We start from the raw sequence: 25,022 nt of genomic DNA, 5'->3' as shown, positions 1-25,022 counted from the left end.
TAACACTTTGTAATGAAATGAAAATGTTACCTCAATGTGAGTCTCTTAATTGTTTTTGTAAAAGTCATGTGAAACAGCTACTCCCTTAATCAGCTAATCTAAACAGAGTGTTATAAAAATAATTATCAACTACTCATTAAAGTGACAGTCTCAAAGAATAATGCTGAAATGAAAGTTGTTTCTTATGAAAACATAGCTCTTAATTAAAATGAAAGCACTCCAAAAAGTATATGTTCTTTAATGAAACAACTTCGGTAGATATAATAGCCTTTTTAAAAAAAAGTTTATAAAGATTAAAAAATATCAACACCGCAGTGAGATGAAGTAGAAAGAGCAAATGCCTGACTTTAAACAATGGCAAGACTATACCACTTAGTAGCCAAAAAAACACACAAATAATTTGGTTAAGCCTCTCTGAACTTTAATAACTTTGTATAACAACCTCTCTCACCGAGTTTTCAAGACAGATAACATTTGCTCATTCGACCAATATTTATTGAGCAATTATTATGTTCCAACCCCTGAAACACTTCAGTAGACAGAGCAAAGTCCATGAGCAACTTACACTCTATCTGAGGGACTAAAAGGGACAGGTGTACACTAAAAAGGTAGGCAAACAATACTATTTTAGTTATTGGTAAAACAAAACAAGAAAATAGTGCCCAGAATACAGAGGGTGCTCAAAAACTTTTTTCATCTGTAATACTGATATATACTTCATTCTGTTCAATGTATCATTATCTCTGTTCCTGGTAAATTTTTTTAAAAAATCTTATATTTACCCTCATTATTCTTGACTCCAAATAAAGTAAACAACAAAATTAAGGTTGAGTCCATCAGAAGAAAAGCCCAATCCTAGAGCTACAAGGACTTTACAGCTATCATAGCAGAAGCCTATGGAAATACATTGCCTGATTCTTAGGCTCTGACTCATGACTATGCCTAACATTGTTTTCCAATGGTCAGACAACACTGAAGTATATTCTGAATCAGTAAAGGGCATTTTCTCCCCCACCCCCTCCAACTTTTATGCCTTAAGATAGATACTATTTGGGTCAATTCTTCAATTCTACTAATATTTATCAGTGGAATCAGTCTTTGACTACATGATTAGAACTCTACACACACAAAATATAAGGATATTTAAGCATCTTATGAATAAGATTATGTAACAAATCCATGAACCTTTTGATTCCCTTTTTTTTAATTAAGGAAGTAGGGATAGCAAATAAATGACTTCTTTCTTAAACAAAATTGCACATTATATAACTATAAACAGCAGAGTCCCTTTATTATAAATTACAACTGTTAGGTAATCATGTAATCAAAAATCTTCAATGAAGTAGAAATCAGGAGTAGGAGAGAACAATACGTCCACTGAAGGTTTTATTTTAACTTAAAATATAAAATCCATGTTTATTCTCTAGCTTTTTGCTGTAGTGCCAAATATCTTTCTCTTTAGGTTCATTTGCTGATTACACCATTGTCTTTCTTGCCTAAAATTCAATCCATGTATATCGTCTACAATTTCCGGTTTCAATTTCTTCAAAGTAGAGGTGGAAGTTGAAGGTATCTGAAGGTAAAATCCTTCCAATCATGTATACTGCTCTGGCCTACATATAATTCAAAAGCAAAATTTTTTTAGCAATTCTCTTGTATGGAGTCTAACCAAAACATTCAAATTTGTTTACACCAAAAAAACTTTTTCAGGCTCATATTTTCCTAAATTATGTAATACCTAATTAAATTACACGATCATGATTACAATTATAATTAGCATAAACGGGTCTGGTGTAAAACACAACCAACTCTTAGTAAGCCCACAACTCAAGCTGTTGGGAGCAGAAACAGTAGCACGGGATTTGAACAGTGTAGTGTTCCATAGGCATTTGTTAATGTATTTTACAGAGAAATAGAGGAATTCTGATAAATCCAGTGGGTTGTCTGAGAATTTCTATACAAAATTTAAACTATTAGGTTACTTAATATTTAGGGAAATTAAAAAAAAATTATCAAAAGCAAAAAAAAGTTCTTCAAAATATCAACCCCTGCAAATACCTCAAAATTCTCTCCATATTTTTGTTAAAGAAACCATAAGCATATATGGGTACCTCTGGAGTTAAAAGCAGCAAGTAAACGTCTATATATTGCAAACTAACTTATTCTCAGTTGATCCTCTCACAAAAGTACATTTATTACTCCATATTACAAGCCTAACATCCTCTCGAAATAACTTTTTAAATTTGAATTAACAATTAAAGAAGCTGAAAACAACTAATCCAAATACAAAACTATGAGATTACAGGTCAGTTTTTTTCTAAAAGACTAGGTATTTGCATTGCTGATGACATTTCTTCATACTCTTGATTTCTCCTTTCAGTAAATGAACAAAACTATAACATCCTTTAGAAAAACTGTACCTAGTCATATTTGTAAAACTTCTGGCTGTAACGACATTATCTCTATTCCAGAACCACCAGTAAATGGGAAGTTGATTCATGCTGAGTTACAAGCAACCTATGTTTAGGTTGCTGCAAACCATGTGGGTATTATTCTTACATACAATAAAACTTTAATATCAAATCTTGAGGTTCAAGAAAACTGAATCCGTAAACTGAAATTTAAGAACCAGAAACTCTATAAAATTGCCAAAAAAAGTCCTATAAATTAATTTTAATAATTACTCCCTAAAGTTGAATTTTATTTTTGGAAAGAAATTGGGCAAGAGTTACTCCACAAAAAACCTGTAGCCTCAGAAATTTTAGACAACAGATTCTTCAGTGCTCCATGGTTCTGCTTTGACTATGACTGGTAAAATATATATATATATATATATATTTTTTTATAATATATAAAAAATAATATATATTATAGAAAATTCTTTTTTTCCTCCCTCTTTAACCCCCCTCACCCCGCCACTTCCACCCCTGCCATTTCCCCTTAAGAACTCTGAAGGCAGGGCATCTCCTCCCACAGGCTCACAGCCTGTGCCTGGGGCCTGGTGCCCCCAGGATATGGTAGTGGTTCCACCTGGGGTGTGAACCTACGACCTTCTGCTTGTAAAGCAAACGTGCTAATAACCATTACACTATGGAGCCACCTCCTGGAAAATTCTTAATCATTAAATTAAGTGCTTATGTGAAAATTAACATAAATTATAAAATCTAATTATTATTACATTTTATAACATGTATGCTATACTCAAAAAATGTGTAAGATTTTTTATTTTTTTTAAAGGAGCCATATTAAACAAATGGGCATAGCATATTACATTTAAACACCAAGTCCAACCATATAGGCTCCGGTACTTACAATAAACGACTAAATAATTCAAGACTGAAAGTTAAAGAAAAAATAAATTTTTAATAATTTAAATAACTGAACATACTGATATATTCATATTTTTCATTTATCATATATGCACCGTCGAACACAAAACTAAGTGCTGAAGGATTTATAGATTTTAACCGAAATTAAGAGGTACTAACTCCTCAAGGGCACCACATCGACTTCATCCACTCTAATGAATGAATAGTGTTAAAAAAACTAATACCAATATACTGTATATATCAATATATATTTTTTAGAATTTAAAAGCTCCTTCTCCTTTCTTTTATATAATTGATATTTTTTTAAAACAAAGTTTTGTTTCTCACAAATACAACTCTATTTTTTAAACTGACGAGAAATAATGTTATAGAGACAAATTGCGACACTCATACACTGCCTTAAAAAGAAAAAAATTTAAAGGTAATTTTGTGTTTTTTATCAAAATTTAAAATGCACACAGAAATTTATATTAAGAAGTAATCATACAAAGATATAATGTGACATATAAGTAGATACTTATTACATAACTATTTTTAATAGCTAAAAATCAAAGTCATTATAAATGTTCATTGATAAGGGAATAAATTATTATATCTGCACAATGGAGTGCATTTTAAATGAGACAGAAAGATGTTTATGATATATAAAATGAAAAGGCACGTATCAGAACAGTTTGAACAGTAAACCTCATTTTTAATTTCTACAAATAAAAATGTCTATGTGCACATTAAAATATGCATCGAAAACAGCTATAAGAATATATATCAAACTTGCAGAGGGTTTACAGAAACACTCATTTCTACTAAATATTACAATAATTTATGTGAGTAGTTATTTATTCTCAAAAATAAAAAATTCATAATCATACAGAACAAACTCAGTATCTTACTTTTTATTTACATACCTTACGGATTATAATAATAACATTTTTTCAAGAAATATACACTTAATATTTTTACATAGATCACCAAACTTAACTTTATTAATGTCTTTATCTTGATTTAGAGCATCAATATTTCTCCATCTAAATGCGAAGCAAAATTTTGATATTAAAAAATTTAGACCAACTCTATATTTACTGTATTAATATTTTTAATATTTAGACTTAACTTTTAAAATATTTATACTTAGTAGAATTCATACTTGTAAAAATAATTTTACACTCATAAAATACTTTTTAAAGAATTGAAAATAATGTTTTACTTTACCTAGTTGGTGTCTGTCATAATTACTACAACAGAAATTGGTTCCATCTTCTTCATCTACAGTTTTCTCTGATGAAAGCAAACTAAGACATCTCATCTTCAGTAATTTTGGGGAACTTTCCTGAAAACTATCTCTAGTATCCAAAACCACATCTCCCCAAAAAATGGGAGGAACAACTTTCTTTAAAAAATCCATTTTAAGGTTCTTCCCATTATTACACCTACAAGCACACTGAAAGGCGCTTGTACCAATTTCCTTGATGAGAAGATAAGGTACACTATCTATGTCAAAGAGCAAAGAAACATCGTGTGAGTTTACGTGGTGCTAAACACCAGCAGGTCAAGTGCCAGCTGTTTGGAAGCTGATTTTATGAACATATGCTGTTCAAACTGATAACAAACCAAACAGCTATCGACCAGAAAACGGCACTTCATGTGTACATATATTTGTACAACTACAATGGGTGTTAACAGCAATATGGAGACTATAAAATGTTTAGCACCCACCCAGTTTTAACATTTGGACTTTGAAAACTTAGGATAACACTGGGATAATGTTAAGACAAATTTCCTTTGGTCTGAAGTGTGTGATCCTTTTAAATAAATGTACAGCTGAAGTGTGAAGCAGTAACTTGTATTCAAAAAGATAATTCTTATCATTCTAAAAATTCACTAACGGACCTCAGGAACATCAAGTTTTATGAAAGGACAGAAAAGGAGTAATTTAAAACTTTATAATAAACATTCCAATGTCCTTTTAAAAAACAGTCCTCATTATAATCAATTGCAATTACCAATAGCAGCAATGGAAAGAAAACCTTGGCGTGAATTACCAAAAAAATAAGTGATAATTTAAAATATATTGATCTAAGAATATAGAATTAAAGTATAAATATTTAACTCAATAAATCCAGTCAGTAATCAACATTACATAATTTAATTCCAAATGACTGGGAATTCCTCTAAATATTTTAAAATAGCACATGTAGCTGATCTTACTGCCTTAATGTAATCCAAAAGCTTGACAAAATATTCCAGTAGAAGGTGCCTACATAAGACTTTGAAAACTGAAATTAGTATCTTCTTTTCTCCCTTCCTTTGCCTGCCCTCTGGTGGGGATACTAAGTGAGCAAGAAAATGAAAAACCAAAGTGAATAGATTTATAACTCTGAAGATACACATTTTAATAATTAAAAAAACATGATTCACTCACTGAAACACAAGCGCAATCTCATTCTAACACTCAACACGAAGAAAATGATTCACGTATTTCAAAAGATGAAGCATATTTCAAATGATTCACATATTTCAAAAGATAAAATTGTCTATATAGACAGGAAAAACTGTCCATATAGACAAGAAAAACAAATTTCTGGTTCTGAATTACTAAGATTTTAGTCCTCATTTTTCTACCACATTATTTATTAAGTCAATTATTCTTTATTTCATTATTTAAAAGATATTAATTGAAAGTCCTCTACATGTAAAGCATTAATATAGTATTATAGTTCAGAGTAAATTTAGAGGATTTATTAATGCGAATCTTGTCTCAAAGAATCCTACAGTGAAAAGGGGGAAGAAACAAGGAAGTCCAGTCTAAAGTTTAAATCTCTTGCCTTTAAAGTAGGAATGTACCAACTAGGAGAAAAATGTTGATTTTTAAAAAATGCTTCTGAGTCAATTCTCTCTTAACCCTTGAACATGAAAAGATAAAAATTCACATTTGATCGCCCTATTCCCCACACACAGAAGAAACAACCAGTTAGAACCATAATTTGTATGCCTTAATAGCCTAGAAGTTATCACTGTGTCTTCTAGGGTTTTTTTTTTCTTATCAACTCTTTACAGATATGGTCCCATGTTCTTTAAAACTTATATTTGGGGTGAGGCCCCCTTACAGGTCTTCCTTACCTATGAAGCCGAGAAACATAATGGTGTATATAGCACATGCTGATTACAGAGGGCAAGTTACCTTCATATCTGTTCATGATATACAAAACCACCACCTGTGTCACTATTAACCCACTGTTCGAAACTGCACTTTCAATTGGGAAAATGAAGGGCAAGGACTGGGTGTTACTGAAGAGATCACAAGATTGTTCTCAGATTTCCTTCATTTCATAAAATTTGCTGAGCGGCTTCTATAATGGCCTGTGTAAGATGTAAAGGCATTAAATATATATTTTTATCCCTAAGAAGCTTACTATTGATGAAAAGAACTAAACTCACAACTACAAGTTTCCCTGTAGGGTTGGCCAAGACTTTGCTGGGCCTGCAGTTCAATTTCCTCTGCCCAACTTGCTTCTACACCACCTCTCTTAACAAATGTAGATTCCTAACAGTCTGAAAGCCAGATTCCTCTTCAGCAGCAGCCAGTGGAAGACCCCACCCTGAGACACAGCAAAGGGAAAACATGGCATTCCTGTGACAAAACTGCATCCACTGCTACCTGAATCTACGAGGAGGAAATGCCACAAAGCCTTGTTTGCATTACAATATCTCTAAGATCTTTGGCTGATTATCACGATTTGAACTCCTGGTATAATAGTTACAAGATTAAGAAATTATAAAGAAGCTAGTCACTCAAATATAGTATTTAAAAATCTTTTTAGAGATCAGAGTCATTATTTAACCTTTAACATATATTTATTATAATCTTACCATAGAACTCAAGACAGCAATTTTTTGATGGCAATCTGGATCATCTAATCCTGACTGTGGGATTCTTGAATAGTTTTGTGAATTAAGCATTTAGGTGTTAATCATCCAAGATTCAAATAAATGGCTTCGGCTCTGAAGAAAAACAAAATACAAGATTTACACATTAGATATATTTATAATAAGCACATGTGTGTGTTACTCATATCCGTCCTTATTTCTGAATATATTACACAGCAGTATCACTTAGTGCTACAGTTATTCTCTTTTAATAACGTTGTGTTACATTTTTTCTGAAAAATTTTATTATGAAAAATTTCAAAATAATGCAATATTGAGAATAGTAATAATGAACCCACCATTATCAACTCATGGCAATTTATGTTTCATTTATATATCCTCCCACCCCTAACTCCTATCTCACCACTCTGGATTATTCTGAAGCAAATTCCAGACATTATACCACTATTATCGGTAGATAATTTTATGTGTATTACTCTAAGACAAAGATGTGCTTTTTAAACATAAGCCAATATCGCTATAATATCTATAATAAATGAATAATAATTTCTTTATAACATCAACTACCAATCAATGCTCGAATTTCCCCAACTGTCTCATTAAGTGTTTGTTAATATAGTTGTTCTAATCCAGATCTGAACAAAATCCATATAGGCAACTGTTACTATGTCTTTTAAATCTCTTTTAATCTATAGTTTTCCCCCATCCTTTCTTCTCTTTGAATTGACAAGTAATGCTTTTACTAGCCAGTGATTGAACTAATACATCAATACCTTAATTTTCGATAATACATTTCATATGTTTTTATTCTATTTACCAAAATAAATAGTTTCAAAATAACTCATATAGCCAGTGGGCCTAATATTTATCCCGCCTACAGAAATGTTTGGAATACATATCCTTCGAAGTCCAATTATAACAACTCTGAGGAGCTCATGGATTGTGAATTACTGAACCAAATTATCTGTAATAATTTGACAGTTACTAAGAATGAAACCAATGACCACATTGAGTTATCCTTTTACCATATATATTATGGCTCATACATGTAATCGTGCACATTCTCTATCTTTATTACCATTAAACGTCTAGGCATTTTTCAATAGGTAAATAGGCCACATTTTAAATCTAGCACTGAAATTGAAATTAACTTCATTTTAAATCATAACTAGTTTCTTACTATTTTTTCCTATTTAATTAATTGAATCTTCAACCCAACAGAAAGGACTAACTACTCTCTAAAATATTAATTTTTGTACTTAAACTTCATAATTTGAAATTCCTTTAGCCAAATTAGGAAATATAATGATATTCGACTTACCCATGGGCACAATCAACTAAATCATAACTAAAACCAAATCCCTCAAGTCAAAAAACTGGTAAATATAAATAAAATATTAATTCATATGCACTTGTTCATAACCAATTATCATTCAGGCTTACTGGAATTTTTTACTGCTCCACCAAATATTTCTGAACCTAACAACATGATATCTACAATTCTGCCATAATTCTTGATATTTTATTTTACCTTTGGTTCATGGAATCATTTTTCCCTCAAACCAAATAAAGCTTATGTGACCAATAGCATATTATTTCTGTAGATAGTGGGTACAGTACAGTCATACATTGATCTATTATTTAATGAAATTTAAACCATTTTTTACTTTATCTTCTAGGACAAATCACAAAACCAATTACTACTAGAGTACAAAGCAGTTTCAGGAATATTGCATGTCTGGGTCTTGTTTTGTTTCACTTGCGAATAACCTTCTGTTCAGATACAGCACGAGCTAATGCCATGTTTTTATACGTGTTTTCTCTTCTTGTAACCACACTGTCAAAGCACTGTGTCATTTTAAGACTTTCCAATATTTGTCTAGAATTTTCAATACCTCTTACCATATATGCAACCTTTCTATTTTCAACTTCTATTTTTGATAAAATAAACATGTGTCTTTGGTTACCCTGAAAAAAATTTGGTTTATTCTTCTCTGACTTTATAGGTTATAATCATTTTTAGGGATGGCTTTTTGTTGTTGTTTTTGTCTTGGTTTGGAATGAGGTGCACATCAACAGTTTTTCATCTTGTATCCATATATATTATTTAACATGGGACTCATTTTTATTTTCATTTCACTTGATTAATTTGGAGAATGTTCTATCTATAGGAAGAATAATTTTTAGTACTGCTTTTATTTACTGCTTTTGAGATAGTTAAGGTCAGAGAAATTAGGTAAATGTGGTCATGGTGTACACATGATCAATGCTACTAGCTTCTTATTTTTAAAAGAAAAAATTCATATAAACAAGAGTGACTTGAGGAAGTCAGTTGGTATTTGACGACACCAAAGAGAAGGCTGTAAACAGCCAAAGAGCACAAGCTTTGAAGTGGCAAGGCTTTAAACCTGAAGGAAGAGTAATGACCTAGAAACTTCCATGTGCCATAAATAAAGAGAACCGTGGTCTAGCTCTGGCACTTGGGAGGATATCAGGTCAATGAGGCACTTCAATGAGAGCCTTGCTTCACTTCGGTCCAGAAAGTAAAAGAAAGTTGAATGGGTGTTCAGATAGCACATTAACCTCATTTCCTTGCCGAATAGAATTAGTGGAATAACAAAGAACAGAAATGCCACAAATTTAATATATCTTCATTGTAGTAAGACATTTGACATAGATGTCTCTGTTTAATACAGAAAATAATCTCAAGCAAACAAAGTAAAAATTAAGAGAAAATAAAATTCAGTGATGTTCATTACACTATTTTCAATACCTGAATTTATACTTCATAATTTGAAAAGGAAAATGAGGACATTATAGTGCCTAGCACAAGGCAGATTTGAGTTCAACAAAAAGAATAACGATTAAATTATTACATAATTAATGAGAAGGCTGCTTCATAAAGAAATAAAGATCCTGCTGGAGTTTTTAGGCAAAGATTGTTACAAATGCTATAGAAAGGACCAGTGCACTGGATCAAAGATTAGGCTAAATTATTTCAAAGATCCCAACTGTAAATCAATCTAAAGATCGAAACTCTAAATTTGACTTCAAAATGTATTTTACACTTATACTTGAATGCTAAAATGTGGGGTGACCTAAAAATTCATCATAATTCAACTGAAGAAAGAAAACACATGGCAAGATATGGAATCTATGAGGGCAAATTCCTACTCTTCTATTAAAATTATTCTTAGTATCTTGCAAGGCCTCTTAAAATGATGCAAATGTTCTGACAGCCTTTTAGACCAAGGATGCAATGATTTTTAAATAAATTTAGAATAATCACAGTTCTTATTCATAACAGCAAAATAATTACAAAAATGTATAAAATGCAGTAATTTTTTAATCTGCCCAAGATTATATAAAATATAAAGTCTACTCACAAATAATCAATTGTAGGTAACAATTATTCAAATACCTTTTATGTCTGACTGGTAAAAATCATTAATAACTTGAAATTATACCTTTAATTAACAAAGAAAATTAATGATTCATGAAATCAACACTTGTTTTATCATACTTTAACTTTTAGAAATTCACCTTTTCTCTTATTTTAGAAATGCTATAATTTTACATTTTTTCTTTTTCAAATTTTACATGTTTTTAAAATGGACTTGCATTGTTCTTTTTAACATTCTCCCAAATTTCAGTTTTAAAGAGTACAGAAATATTATACTGATTAATGTAATCACAGATTATACTATACCACCTACTGGAAATGCTATATGATGGTACACAGCTAGAATAATTGGCCCTAACTGCAAAAATCTAAATCTCTTGCTGATGAAGCAATGCTCTCTGTAGATAAATTAATGAACATTTTGTTGATTTTACATTTTTAGCCAGAATAGCTGTTATTGTCATACTACTTGATCTAATGAAAACAATTAGCAAAATTTTTCATTCACGAATTTAAGGGGAAGTTTTCTATAAAGGTTTCATTCATTGAATCAAATGAAAACAGTATCAGAGTATAACATCTTTAATATACTGATGAATGAATATGTGTGATTTAGAATGATTTTCCTATTAAATTCCATGTTGGCAAAGAAAAAAGAAAGAAACGCAACCACAAAATTGTCATATGAATACTCTACCTACTCATCTATAGACTTAAACACCAAGAGAAATCTTTTGGACAGATGTAGAAGCTGACCTGTAAGACATCAACCTCACTGAATCTCCTATCACTAACTTTTAAAAACCATTACTATTAACTACGCCACACACAGATCTATAGATTTCATAGTTCTACTATTCGTAGGAAAAAGTAGTATTCTTTTCCATTAAAATATTTATGGCTTTCAATTTTCAATTGAATGTTTTCTATTTATTCCATTTGTACAACTCACAAATTTCTAGACTATCAGATTACCCTTTTTCGATCTTCATCTTCCCAGAAAATTCAATTCTAACCTCTTCAGTAGTTTCATAGATGAATTGTTTTTATTTCATTCATTATTCCCCAAATCCCCTTAATAAAATTCTCCTCTGCCCAAATCCTCAGTTAAAAAGTCTTTGTAGAAGACACCTAAACGAGCTCTGGAAAAAAACATGCTTAAGAGGAATCAAAATAAAATCTTAATCACTTAACAGAAACCATCAGTTAAGTTAACCAAAAATTTTTCTGTTCTTCTTGCTTGTTACAAAAAAAAGTAAGTGCCCCTTAAAATATATATATATTTTTTATTTTAAAGTGCAACATTAAACCATTTTCCAAGGCCATCACAGACTCTAATCAATGTATATACTTTTTATGTTCATTGTAGTATTATTTCCAATAGCCAAGATATGGAAGCAACTAAGTGCCCATCAATAGATGATTGGATAAAGAAGATAAGGAACATATATACAATAAAATACTCGGCCATAAAAAAATGAAAGCTTACCACTTGCAACAACATGGATGGACCTAAAGGGTGAAGTAAGTGGTGTGAAATAAGTCAGAGAAAGAAAAATACAACATGATCTCACTTATAAGTGGAATCTAAAGAACAAAATAAATGAATGAACAAAATAGAAACACTCACAGATATAGAGAATAAAGTAATTACTATCAGACTGGAGTGGGGTTGGGAGAGGGTAGGTAAAAACAGTGAAGGGATTAAGTATAAATTAATAGTTACAAAACAGTCAGGGGAATGTAAAGTACAGAACAGGAAATTCAGTTGATAATATTGTAATAACTATATAAAGTGTCAGGTGGATACTACACTAATCGGGGAACACTTCATATGAATGTCTAACCACTATGCTGTATACCTGAAACTAATATAAATAACACTGAGTGTCAACTCTAATTGAAAAATTAAAAATTAACTAATTAATTAATATTAAAAAATAGTTACAGGATATACAGTGTCAGAAGATACTAGAATTGTCAGGGTGATCACTTCATAAGTTATATAAATGTATAATCGCTATGTTGTACACCTGAAACTAATATAATATTGTATGTCAACTGTGATCGAAAAATTCCGTAATGTGTTATGCCTTTATATCTATAATTTTAAAATTATGCAATGGAAATTGCTCTACTTAATATGACCCCGAGGTTATTAAATCAAATATCAAAGAAAATTCATGCACATTTGATATGTACACTTTGTATGTTTTCATAAAACAATCTGTAATAAAAAGGTTCTGAGCTAATCCAAATTTTAAGTTAATAAGAAAAATGAAGAAGTAGCTGCTTAAGGTCACTGAGCAAGGAAATGCCCCAATTTAACTTCCAAAGTTTGTCTCTCCTCTTTTTCTGTTTACTGTCTCCCACGAGCTCAGAAAAGTTGACTTCTGTAAAAGCAACTATGAAAGCACAAATTCTCATTGATGTTTACATGACCTATTTCTCTCGAATTTATAGCCCCAGAACAACTCTCTAAATTTAAGGAGAAATGATCATTTGTTGCCTGTGATCTCAGAACTTGTATCAAAGCCTTTAAAATGTTTATGTTCTTTGACCCGATAATTCCATTTCTATGAGCTTTTTCTAGGGAGATAACTGAGAATGCACACTCGGATTTATTTACAATGGTTACAAAGTGTTCATTGTACCATCATTCCTATGAGCAAAATGCTGCAGGGAGGCACATAACATAAACAAATGACCAGTTTAAAAAATCATAGCATATTCAGATTAAATTAAATTAATTGATTTAGTTCCATCAATTAAAAAATAGTTTTACTAATATGTCACAATATTCACCATATATTTTTAAGTAAGAAGCAGAAAAACAAAATAATATTTTTAGTATGTTTCCAATTATTGGAGGTACATCTACATTTAGAAGCAAAGAATAAACTTAGAAGAAGAGACTCAAATTATCAAAGTACTCAATCTCTCTATGCCTCCGTTTCCTCATCTATAAAAAAAGGGTAATATAATAAAACCTCTTAGGGCTAGTATGATAATTAAGTATAAGGATGAAACAAGCTTAAATAGAGCTTGACACATAGTAAGTACTCAATAAATGTTTATTATTATTTATTAGCTTATATATTAGCTCATACAGATAGACAAATCTGCAACACTTTCAAAAAACAGGAATGAAAAAATAAATACCACTCATTCGAAACCTACAGATAGCTACTATTAATTCATGTTAATATCTGTGTTAATTTTTCAGGTATTTTAACATGCATTCAACATTTTACAAAATTGGTATCATATTGTATCATCTCTAGTAGTCATAAAATATTAGAATATTTTAAAATTTTATTATGTATCTTATTTAATCATTTCATCATTATCAAACATTAGGTTTAATTTTTCACTGCTTATAAATATTGCCGTGAATATCTTGTTTGGCAGTCTTAGTATACATCTTTAATTTTTTCCCCTCAAGAAACAGAATTTGTACCTCAAATGGTATAAAGTACACGTATTTTTTACCCCTCTACTGACCTGGATGGAACGTAGACACATACTAGGTGTTGAAAAATGTCAATGTCTCCTTTTTAGCCTTGGGTACTTAAAAATTATTAACTGACTTTGGCATTGTAACCTTTCCATTGTTTGTTTGGTACAACTGCTTATCAGGTATTTCTCTTTTTCCATTTACTCCATTTAAAGGATCTCATTTTTCCTTTATCGCTCTAACATCCCAAACACAATTTCAGTATCCATTACTTCAGCGCATTCTCAAAAACGTTCCTAAGATTCCACTCTATATGTCTAGAAATGGAAGTCTTTGTCTTTCAAAAATATATCCTGAAATATTTACAGATCATGTTTTATGACTAAGAAATTTCATCAAAATAATTGCAAATTAGGGAAAGAAAATGGACAGAGGTAACAAAGAGTTGATAAACGTTGAAGCTGAGGAACAGGCACATGAACATTCATTTCACTATTCTCTTTGTTTAAATACTTTTTAAACTATCCATAGTAAAAGGAAATCGTTTTAAATCTTTAAAAGAAGTTATAATTATTAAAATAGATAAAACAATTATGGTTTCGCTTCTACTATAGGTCTTACAGAACAATAACTCAATGATTAGTTAAAAAATAAATAAATAACAAGACCAACAACATGTAAACCAAATTCAAAAGTGAAGTAAACAACTACGGTATTTAGAATCTCCCAATTACACTTGCCAGGAATTCCCACAGATAAAAACATACTACAATGCCTTTTTCCAAACCATGGCTTCATCATACCCTGCTGACTCTCCAAAACAATATCGGTATTTATATTGTGCACTATAAGAATACAATTATGCCTCTGTATGTGCCCACATGAATATTTGATAAGTAGTTTTATTATGTACTAGTATTAAATAATCCAAATTCCCTTGGTGCTTAAATCACATTTTGGTACCAAGTTAGGCACATCATAAACAATACTTACAGATTAACAGTTAGATCTGCCAAAGTGTTTATTTAATTGTACCCAAGAGGCATGCAATTAAGGTCAGTATAATGAAAAAACTACTTCTCTGTACATCTTTTATTAAGATGGATATGGGAAAATATCGCCTTGTATATTTCTACCTGTGTAGAAAACACTTTACCGTGGAGTCAGATCATGACAATGAGAGAGCATAGCAAAAAGAACAAGTAACCCATCTAGAGATAAGGAGATCGATGGCTGCTTCCCAAGCTGAAAACAATGGCAAAACTCTTCACTGCAGTAAAAAAGGAAAAAAAATTATGTAAAAGTACTTATAACACATTTTATATAACAGCACAACATATATACACACCGACATGGTACCTGTGACATAATCTGCAAACCTTTTGATAGTCTCCAAACTATTATATTTTCAAAAAAGTTTTATATTCCAGTCAGTCAGTACCCACTAAAATGATTTCTTGACTTCATAGTTTTAAATCCCTGGACTAAATAATGGTCTGAAAAAAAAAATGGCTTTATCTCTTCCTGCTTACCACACTAAGGAGATGGAAGAGAATACCTGAAAGCTATACATTTCATGCCACATAATCACCTGACTGCTTAAATTCCTCTTTACCTTGCACAGAAAATGACAGTATTATATGTCGGGGAGGCTGGGAATCAGGTGACAGGAGACAATGAAACGAGTAGGAATCAGAGGACTGTCCCTTAAACACACACACACACACACACACACACACACACACACACACACACACACGAAAAAATAATATCTTAAATCTCTTCCTGTTCTAAAATTCTGTGGTCCTAAGACTTGGCTCTATAACTATGAGTCCCTGAAGGTTGAGAAATTCATAGTAACATCTACCACATTGCCCAGAAAACTGGCTTTCATAAAAATAATAAAGCACTAAAGATTAAACTCAACTATATGCAAATTAAGCATAAATGTAAAGGTATCTGTCATTTAAATATTTTCCACACACTAGTAAATATAAAAATCAATACTAGTAAATATAAAAATCAATGAAAATTCATTAGCATAAAAATATTAAAACATATGTAATATATGTATATGTATGTACATATATATAACATATATAACAAAACAAATATTATTCTTGTTACTTTGTCCATAAAAGATATTAAAAATAATTCACTGTAAAATTATTCTAAAACTCAGAATCAAATTAAATTCCTTTTAGTTTCATTATAATACCTTTTTTCCTCCTGCCTGCTTAATGATATCATTATCAATGAACAAGGAAATAGGCAAACACAGGTCCAGCACAAAAGAAAAATAACAATGGAGGACTAGACAATATAAAACTTTTATAACTCAACCATGATTTATGGTACTCTAAAGTCTACCAGTTTTTGGCTCAAAAGTCCTCCTCTACTTTTGTCTTTCGAGGGATAGCTTTCTTATAAAAAAAAAAAAAAAATTCAGTGACATCAAAGTTTTTTCCTATACACATTAACTTTCAATAAACTATTATGGTTTAATTGAGGGGGGGAGGTGAGATAAAGGAGTCTACGTAAAAGACTCTCAATTTTAAGTCATAATAAACCTATATAAAAAGACAATTAAAGGTCAATCATTATACCTTTTATATGTTATAAAATGCCATATCATGCAATAAAAGATACCTTTCTCAGGACAATCTGAAAATTATAACACAACTCTCACTTTCCATAAGCTTTATGTAGAATCCCCATTACTTTGAGGTTTTGAATTATCTGGGGGGGAAAAAAATCTAGATTTTACCAAAGTTAATATAATTTGATTTTTAAATGATGAAATGTTTACATATATGCTTTTGTTACTTAAAAGAATAATGTATTTTAATGAGCCAGTTCCAAATTTCCAGTTCTGGCTAACATTTCTTATTTTTTCTTGGATTTCTAAATTTTAATTCCTAATAAATAAATTAAACATACCTTTAAAAAGTTTCATGGAAAAGGACTTCAACTGTTCTTTGAAAGAAACAAAGGAAACAGAGAATTCTCATTGGTGACAGAAAAAGAAGTGAGAATGAGAATGATGGGGGTGGCATAGGATACAGGATGGGTCTAGGCTCTCTAGAGGCTTTGCATTAAAGAATTGTTAGAGATAACAGCAAACAATGTAACTGGGCCAGTTAATGTTGAGGAATATCCACAAACCACCACATTTAACACTGACTGAAGGTCAACCCTGAGCTCTCAGAATCTGCACTTGGTTGACACTTAACTTACATAGACACTGCCACCCTCCAGGAGCTTACAGACCAGCTGGAAGAGAGACACATGCAATGTCAAGTTTTAGGTGCTTTGATAGAAGTTATGTTCAAGTTACGATCAGGAAAAAGGGGAACAGTCATCAATTTAAGTGGAGGAGGGGACAGAAAAGATTTCACCAAGGCAGTGGAACTCACGGCCTCGGTTGCCAGAGGATTTACCTGGGCAACAATTTACAATTACATGAATGGCTTTTTGCCTCTCTTTGAGGAGCTGGCTAGCTGTTGATAGAAGTGTTTAAATAATATATTAAAGCTTAATAAACATGACTTTCTCATGGTAGGCCTCCAAACCATAAGTTCCCAATGTGACAAGGTCCAAAGTTGGGTGCTATCACATACCCTCCTACTTACACAACAGCACCTGGCTTTATCTCAGAAATAGCTGTCTTGAGATTGCCTCCTCCCCACATTTATGAAAGAAAGTATTGTGTTGGGTAAGGTTTATTGTTGACTGAGAGTTCCTTTCACTTTAGAAATTTATAAAGAATAAGAAGCAATTTATTCAGATCAACATCCTCTGTATGGGAAATAACACATGTCAAAGTTAGTAACAAAACAACATTCCAGATCTGTTCAGTCACTATAGATGACCATATAGAGCATGTCACAAAGCTTAATCCTTCACATTCCAGGACATCCAGTAACTCTAAAAGGATTTATACACAAAAGTCAAAAAGCTCCACCCTACCCCACCAATAAGCTTTATTCTTCACAGTAGCTAAGTCAGGCTAAATAAATTACAAACATAGGAGGGCAGAATTCAGAATGGGTTCACTGCACCCTAAAAATGGTGCTCTAGAAAGCGAAATTAACTAAGTAGCCAATAATAATAACAATTACGACCACTAATTACTGAGTGCCTACTATGTGTGAGAAACTAAGTGAGGTGCTTTACACACATTAACTTCACTTTACCCCAAATAAACCCATAATTTCTGTAAATATTCAACATTGCAGCCGTGGAAAGTGACAAAGTAGTAAATGAGCTGATAAATACTGCACATCTGGATTTTCATATTTTAAAAGAATGACCTGTTTTATGCAGTTTTAAGAGATAAAGTTCTCAAATTAAAATGCAATTATGATGATTTCGATGTCTTTATATTCATTCTGAACCTCAGAACAAAAGCTCGAGAATTCTCAAATGAGGATAATTAAGCATAATTAGCACAGAGTTTATCTCAAATATTTCATGAAGAATAAATTTGCCTTATCAAAAGTAAAAAATAGGTGGGAAAAGGAGAAATCATATTATGAGCAACAAATCACAGAGATGCTTATTTCAATTCAATAATCTTCCATTAATGTTTTACTATTATTTTAAAAGTCAATAACTTTATAAAAGAGAATGGCATTCCCATTTCGGCCAGAATTCTTTTTTTTTTTTCATTGACAAAATTTTGTAACAAGTTTTATTGGTAAATAATTTATGAAGTCATTTAGAATGATGATAAAAAGAAAAATGAGAAATAATATCATTAAATTTTTATTCTATAATCATCCAGGAAAGATTTAGCAAGGTTATATAACATTCCTCAATAATAAATTGCTTAAAATGCAAGGCTCATTAATACATATTAGATGATTTCCACTGATTTAGGTGGAAGAGTGGGAGTGATAGTAATATATACACACATTTTTTGTCTGTGTGTTAGAAACGTGGTCTTTTATGGAGCATCTAAGGATAGGCAATGAGACGATTAATGCTACTTCCCTTTGAGAATTCAAATGCTGAGATTCTCAACAACTCCATCTGGTAACTTAAATATTAGGCTACCCAACAACAAGAAGTGAAAACATTTTTATAGTCAACCAGCATTCTTTAACCTAAAATGTTTCCCAAAGATGGATGCTCAGTTTAAACACAGTGATAATTCAATCAGCTGCAAAATTCTGTGTCAGCAGTTTCTACATTATAGGAAAAACCTGACAAAGTATACAAGTTATCAATTGCCATAATTGTGATTTAAAATGAAACTTCCCTTCACTCCACTTAAAATAAACCTTTTTTCTCCAGTGCCCCTGGTCCTTGCATGCCTCTTTTTGTTTATTCCTGCTCTATGTTGAAAGAATACTCAGTCCCTGGCTTAGTTTAGTGGAGCTCAGGGTCATTGGAATAATCCCTTTTGAATGTTGTTTCTGGACCAACTTAGCAATTTATGTTATGCTCCTCCTCTTGTTAAAAATTTTAATAAACATTCAAATCATAATAAGGGTAGATGTAAATACTAACTAGAAGATTTATCAGAACAAAGCAAAAAGGTTAAAAAATTAATCTTTCTAGAAACCTAATACCAGGTACAGTATAAGAAGAAAAGACAAAATTCTACCATACTAAGCCCAATTATATAGCAACCCAGGTAGTGAAGGACACAAACAATGAATAAGACATAAGCTCTGGCCTTAACGAATCTGTAGTGTGGTGTGACTTATCCAGCTCTAGGACCATTCCCCTCCCCCCACCCTGAACTAAAAGGAAGGTGTTGTTGAAAGTTCCAATACGGTACTAATGCAGTAATTACAAAACAACAAATGCTTATCATTTACTACATCAGGTTTCTGAATTAATGATGTGACTATACTTGAAGATGTAATATACTCATGTAGGATTTGAAATGAGAGAGGAAATAAGATGTGGAAAGTGCAAATTGCAGAACTGAGTCATTTCTCTCACTTCATCAGGTTTTTTCACCCTCACTGCTAGTTACATAAATCCTATGTGGAATGCGATATTTTACTTATGACAATTTTATCTTTTAAGACTTTCATAAACCTGCCAAACCATAAGTCACATGAAACATTTTTTATTTTACAGATTCTGTTTTAAAAATAAAAGATTTCATCACTCCAAACTAAACGCATTTTGATTGAAGATCACAGTACCAAATAATTTGATTCTTATCTATAAGCTCCTGCCCTAGTTAATATTTAAAAGTAATTTTTTTAAAAAATCATATTCTAGAAGCTAATTTAATGTCCTAATTTAATCTCATTTAATACAATCAAAATATCTGTCAGTTAATATTGCTGAAAAAACAAAAAGTTGAGATGTGACTTTGTGAAATTTATTTTTATAAACATGTTTAAAAGGTTTAGTCCCTACTATATTTCCAATAACAAAAATAAATCCCAGTGTGGAACCAAAATTATTATACTTTCCCAACCCTTTTATTGCATCAATATGTATAAGACAAAAATAGTCATTTAATCCAAGAAGCAATCCAAAGAGACTAAAAGATTAATATCTGAAAAGTCGCATGTAAAACAAATCTGTATAAACCCCATTTCCATTATAATTTCAGAGAAATGATTGCATATGAGAAGGTGGCATAGGTATATAGTACAGTTACACAATACTAAGCTATATTAACTTAGAGATTTAGCCTCGTTTATAAGAAGAGAGAAAGGGATGAAGGGAGGGATAAGAGAGGGAAATAAGAAAACCTGTTCAGAATAAAAAGATGGAATATATAATATCATTTTGCAAGTTTATAGGCAATAAGTGATAATACCCTTTTCATCACAAGAAACAAACAAACATATGTTGGCTAACCCTGATATTCAAACAAAATGACATATGAGAATCAAGTATATTAATCTTCATCAGCATGCAGATTACTACAAATTAATAGACTACAAAATACAGACTAACCTGGAAAGATATGTGGTAACAAGTTAGTCAAGTGAACAGTTAGTCTACAAGGGAAAAGCAGAAGTACATTTACATATGCTACATATTCATGATTTTACTGGCCATTTTCCACCACTGTAATAATCTAATATTTAATGCTCTAAATATGCTATTACCTCCCTAGAAGTAGTAAGAACTCTCTAATATTGCCATATAAACATGTTTTTTGTCAAACTATTATAGAGAGTAGAAGTATTATTCAATGTTCACTGAACTGTAAGACTCTTTCAAAAGACAAGATTTCCCTATCTCTAAATGAGGTCACTCCTTAAAGGTTCAATACAAAGTATTTGTAAAATTGGACTTGAAACTTGCCTCTTTTACAAGAGATGTCAATGAGTGATCTACCACAGGGAATGCTCCCTAATTTCATACGTTCAACAAATATCTATTGAGTTCTTATCTGTTGCACTCCAAATAAATACACGAGTACTTCTAATACAACCACAGACTATGAAGACTCTTAGAACTGACATATCAACAAAAGAAAATAGGGTATGTGGGTCAAAAATCAACCTGCCTGAGAGGATTTAAGAATGATAAGGATTAGAGAAATAATTAAGATTTAAGCAGAGCCTTCAGGGCAAAAAATTGGAGGGGAGATAAGGTTCTAGAGGCAGAGATGTCATGACAGAAGATTAAGATGAGCTAAAGAAAAGAGGAAGAAAAGTATCAAGTCTAGTTGCCTAAAGGATAGCAGTCTCAAAAGAGAAGAGAAAATGATTACATCTTCAATTTCAGGTAGGCTTTCATTTTTCCACAATATGGGAGTATATTAGTAAGGATTCAGAGACTACAGAAAAAACTGAACCAATAGGATATGTAGAGATACATAAAAGGAGATTTATTATAGGAATTGGCTACCAACACTTCTTGAGAAGTTCTATGATACACCATCTGCAAGCTGGAGAACCACAAAAGCCAGTGCTATAATTCAGTAGGAGTCTGAAGACCTGAGAACCAGGGGAGCCAGTGGTATAACTCTCAGTCTGAGGTCCAGGGTCAGGCAGGGAGAGAAGGTGGTGGTAACTGCTGGTTAAGTCCCGGAGTCCAAAGGCCAGAAGTTAGGAGCTCAAATGTCTGAGGGGAGAAGATGAAAGTCCCAACTCATGCAGAGAACAAATTTGCCCTTCCTCTGCCTTTTTGTTCTATTTGGAGCCTGAGTGAATTAGATGATGCGCACTCACAGTGGTGAGAGCAGACCTTCTTTGCTTAGTCTACTAATTCAAATGCTCATCTCTTGTACTAGCACCCTTACTGACATGCCCACAAATAATGTTTTACCAGCTCTCTGGGCATCCTGTAGCCTAGTCAAGTTGACACATAACATTAACCATCACAGGAACGACCATAAATTTTTTGAGAAAAGAAGTTATATGAACAGATCTGTAATTACTAAAGGCAGATTAGAGAATACCTCTATTTAACTGGCAGAAAGAGGAAACAAAATGTTGCTATTCCTAATATGTAAAGAGCTTATAAAATAGAAAATACCAACAAACCTAGAGAAAAGAAGGCTAAAGAAATGAACAGTTAATGGAAAAAGAAATGCGGATGCCTTTTAACCATATACAAAGATATTCAGCCAAATGTGTTTCTCAACATAATGGTATTCAAAAAATAAATAAATCATTATTGATTTAAATGGTTCTGAAATAGCTATAAAAAAAGAAATTTTAAAAGTTGAAAAAAAGGTATCCAATCTCACTCATAATGAGAGATGGAAATTAACACTACAATGAAATTCCATTTGGCAAAAAAAAAAAAAAAAAAAACAAGTTTAACAACATGTTCTGCTGCTGAGGTTATGTACAAATAGATGCCCTCATACTTTACTGATGAGAACACAAAGAGATAAAATTCTCATGAGGATAAATGCCACAATATCTAGTAAAACTGCTTACTCATTTACCCTTTGACCTTGCAATTCCACATCTAGGAATTTGCCCCAAATTACAATGGCAAAATATAAAAAGACATTTATATATACAAGGTACTCATACAGCACTACTTACAAAAAAACTAGAAACAATCCAAATGCCCATCAATTGAGAACTGGTTAAATAAACTATGATTTATTTACTCACACAATGGGGTAATATGTAGCTATAAAAAAAGGAGTTAAGTAATGTACTGCTAAGGAGTGATCGCCAGGATATATCAATTAAAAAAGGCAAAGTATATAGTAGTCTATCATTTACATAAGAAAGGAAGGATACAAATATATAGTTTGCTTATATTAAAAAATAACAAAATGAAAGAGTAAACTGAAGTTTTTAGAGTGCAATTACTTAGAAGAAGAAGGAGAAAAAAGGACATAGAAAACGGAACTTATACTCCTTTAACTCGACCTTGTTTTGGTGATTCGGCTTTGGAACCATGAACCTATCATCCATGATTACCAAACAGAATTGCACTTCAGAACAATTATTAAATATAAAAAATAAAATAAATGAACTTAAATGTATATCCAGTTGGTGGCATAACTGTACAAAGAACATTTAGTAAAACTGATTTAAACGGTGTGCTAGCCTCTGAGAGAGGTCCACTGATCCCCCACCTCCTGGTATTGACACCCTTAGGCAATTACCTCCTCTTGTGTATGGACTAGATTTAGAGACGTGTTTCTAAAAACAGAATGCAGAACACCAATGTTCATAGCAGCATTACTCACAATAGCCAAAAAGGAGGAAATAAATGCCCATCGATAAATAATGTCTATCAATAGATACACAAAATGTGGCGTATACATGCAATATTATTCAGCTTTAAAAAGGAAAAAAGTTCCAACACATGCTACAACATGGATGGATCTTGAAAACATGCTGAATGAAGTAAGCCAGTCACAAAAGGACAAATACTGTATGATTCCACATATGAAGTACCTAGAGTAGTCAAATTCATGGAGATAGAAAGTACAATGGTGCTCGCCAGGGACTAGGGAAAGAGGGAAATGGAAAGTTATTGTTTAATGGAACAGAGTTTTGGTTTGGAAAGATGAAAAAAGATCTGGAGATGGATGGTAGTGATGACTACACAAAAATGTGAATGTACTCAATGCCAAAGAACTACACATTTAAAAATGGTTACAATGATCAATTTTATGTTATGCATATTTTACCACAATAATTTTTTTAGAGAAATGCAGCATATGTGATGGGCTGTCACTCTAAGAATAGGTTATGAAAAGGCCATGGCTTCCATCTTGGACATCCTTGCTCTCTTGCTCCGAACTAACAACCAGCTGCCCTATAGAGAGGCCCAAGGAACTGGTCTCTGGTTCTAAAAACAGCCGGAAAGGAACTGAGACCCGCCACTAATCGCATGAGTACACTTGAAAGCACCCCAGAAGAATCCTTTCTGGCCTCTCTAATTGAGCCTTGGAATGACTGTAGCCCCAGCTGACACCTAGCTTGCAGTTTTATGAGAGACTCTGAGTTAAAAGCACCCAGCTAAGCTGCACACTACAGAAATTGACACTAAATTTGGGGGTGATTTGTTACGCAGTGATAGATTATTAATACACAATACTTTCACTAAACATTCCTAGGGGAAGAACTGCAAATTTCATTGCTGGGTAAAGAGACGGTCCCCAATTTATGATGGTCTGACTTACAATTTTTCAATAGTGCAAAAGTATGTGCATTCAGTAGAAACCACATTTTAAATTTTTTAATTTTGATCTTTTCCCAAACTAGTAAAATACACTTTGATCTCCCTCATGATGCTGGGCAGCCACAGAAAGCTGCAGCTCCCAGTCAGGGTCGTGATCACAAGTGTCCTGTGTTTTTTGGATACTGTGTTCTGAGCATATTTAAGGTAGGATAAGCTATGATGTTAAGTAGGTTAGAGGTATTAAATGCATTTTCAACTTACTATATAGGTTTATCAGGATATAACCCATCGTAAGTCGAGGAGCATCTATATATCCAACAGAAAAAAGTGCATATGTCCACCAAAATATATGTACAAGAGT

The 25,022-nt window shown here is 32.0% G+C and overlaps 1 protein-coding gene across 14 annotated transcripts in view; it reads right to left on the bottom strand.

The window, feature by feature from the left end:
- FRYL (FRY like transcription coactivator) overlaps nt 1–25,022 on the bottom strand; it is a 228,821-nt gene that overhangs the window by 162,065 nt on the left and 41,734 nt on the right. For 8 of the 14 annotated variants that reach the window (XM_016128131.2, XM_016128135.2, XM_016128132.2 and 5 more), the window contains exon 1: nt 4,539–5,442. The exons of 1 other annotated variant lie outside the window; for it this stretch is intronic. In XM_016128131.2, coding sequence (XP_015983617.2) covers nt 4,539–4,731 — 193 coding nt within the window. In that variant the 5' untranslated portion in view covers nt 4,732–5,442. Of the gene's footprint in view, nt 1–4,538; nt 5,444–7,196; nt 7,329–25,022 lie in introns of those variants that run through there. 5 more of the 14 variants (XM_016128140.2, XM_016128138.2, XM_016128139.2 and 2 more) reach the window with 2 other exon arrangements.

The sequence above is a fragment of the Rousettus aegyptiacus genome, unplaced genomic scaffold (assembly GCF_014176215.1).
Source record: "Rousettus aegyptiacus isolate mRouAeg1 unplaced genomic scaffold, mRouAeg1.p scaffold_m13_p_10, whole genome shotgun sequence".
NCBI lineage: Eukaryota > Metazoa > Chordata > Mammalia > Chiroptera > Pteropodidae > Rousettus > Rousettus aegyptiacus.
Note: the sequence above shows the minus strand (reverse complement) of the source record. Positions and strands in the feature narration are given on the sequence as shown.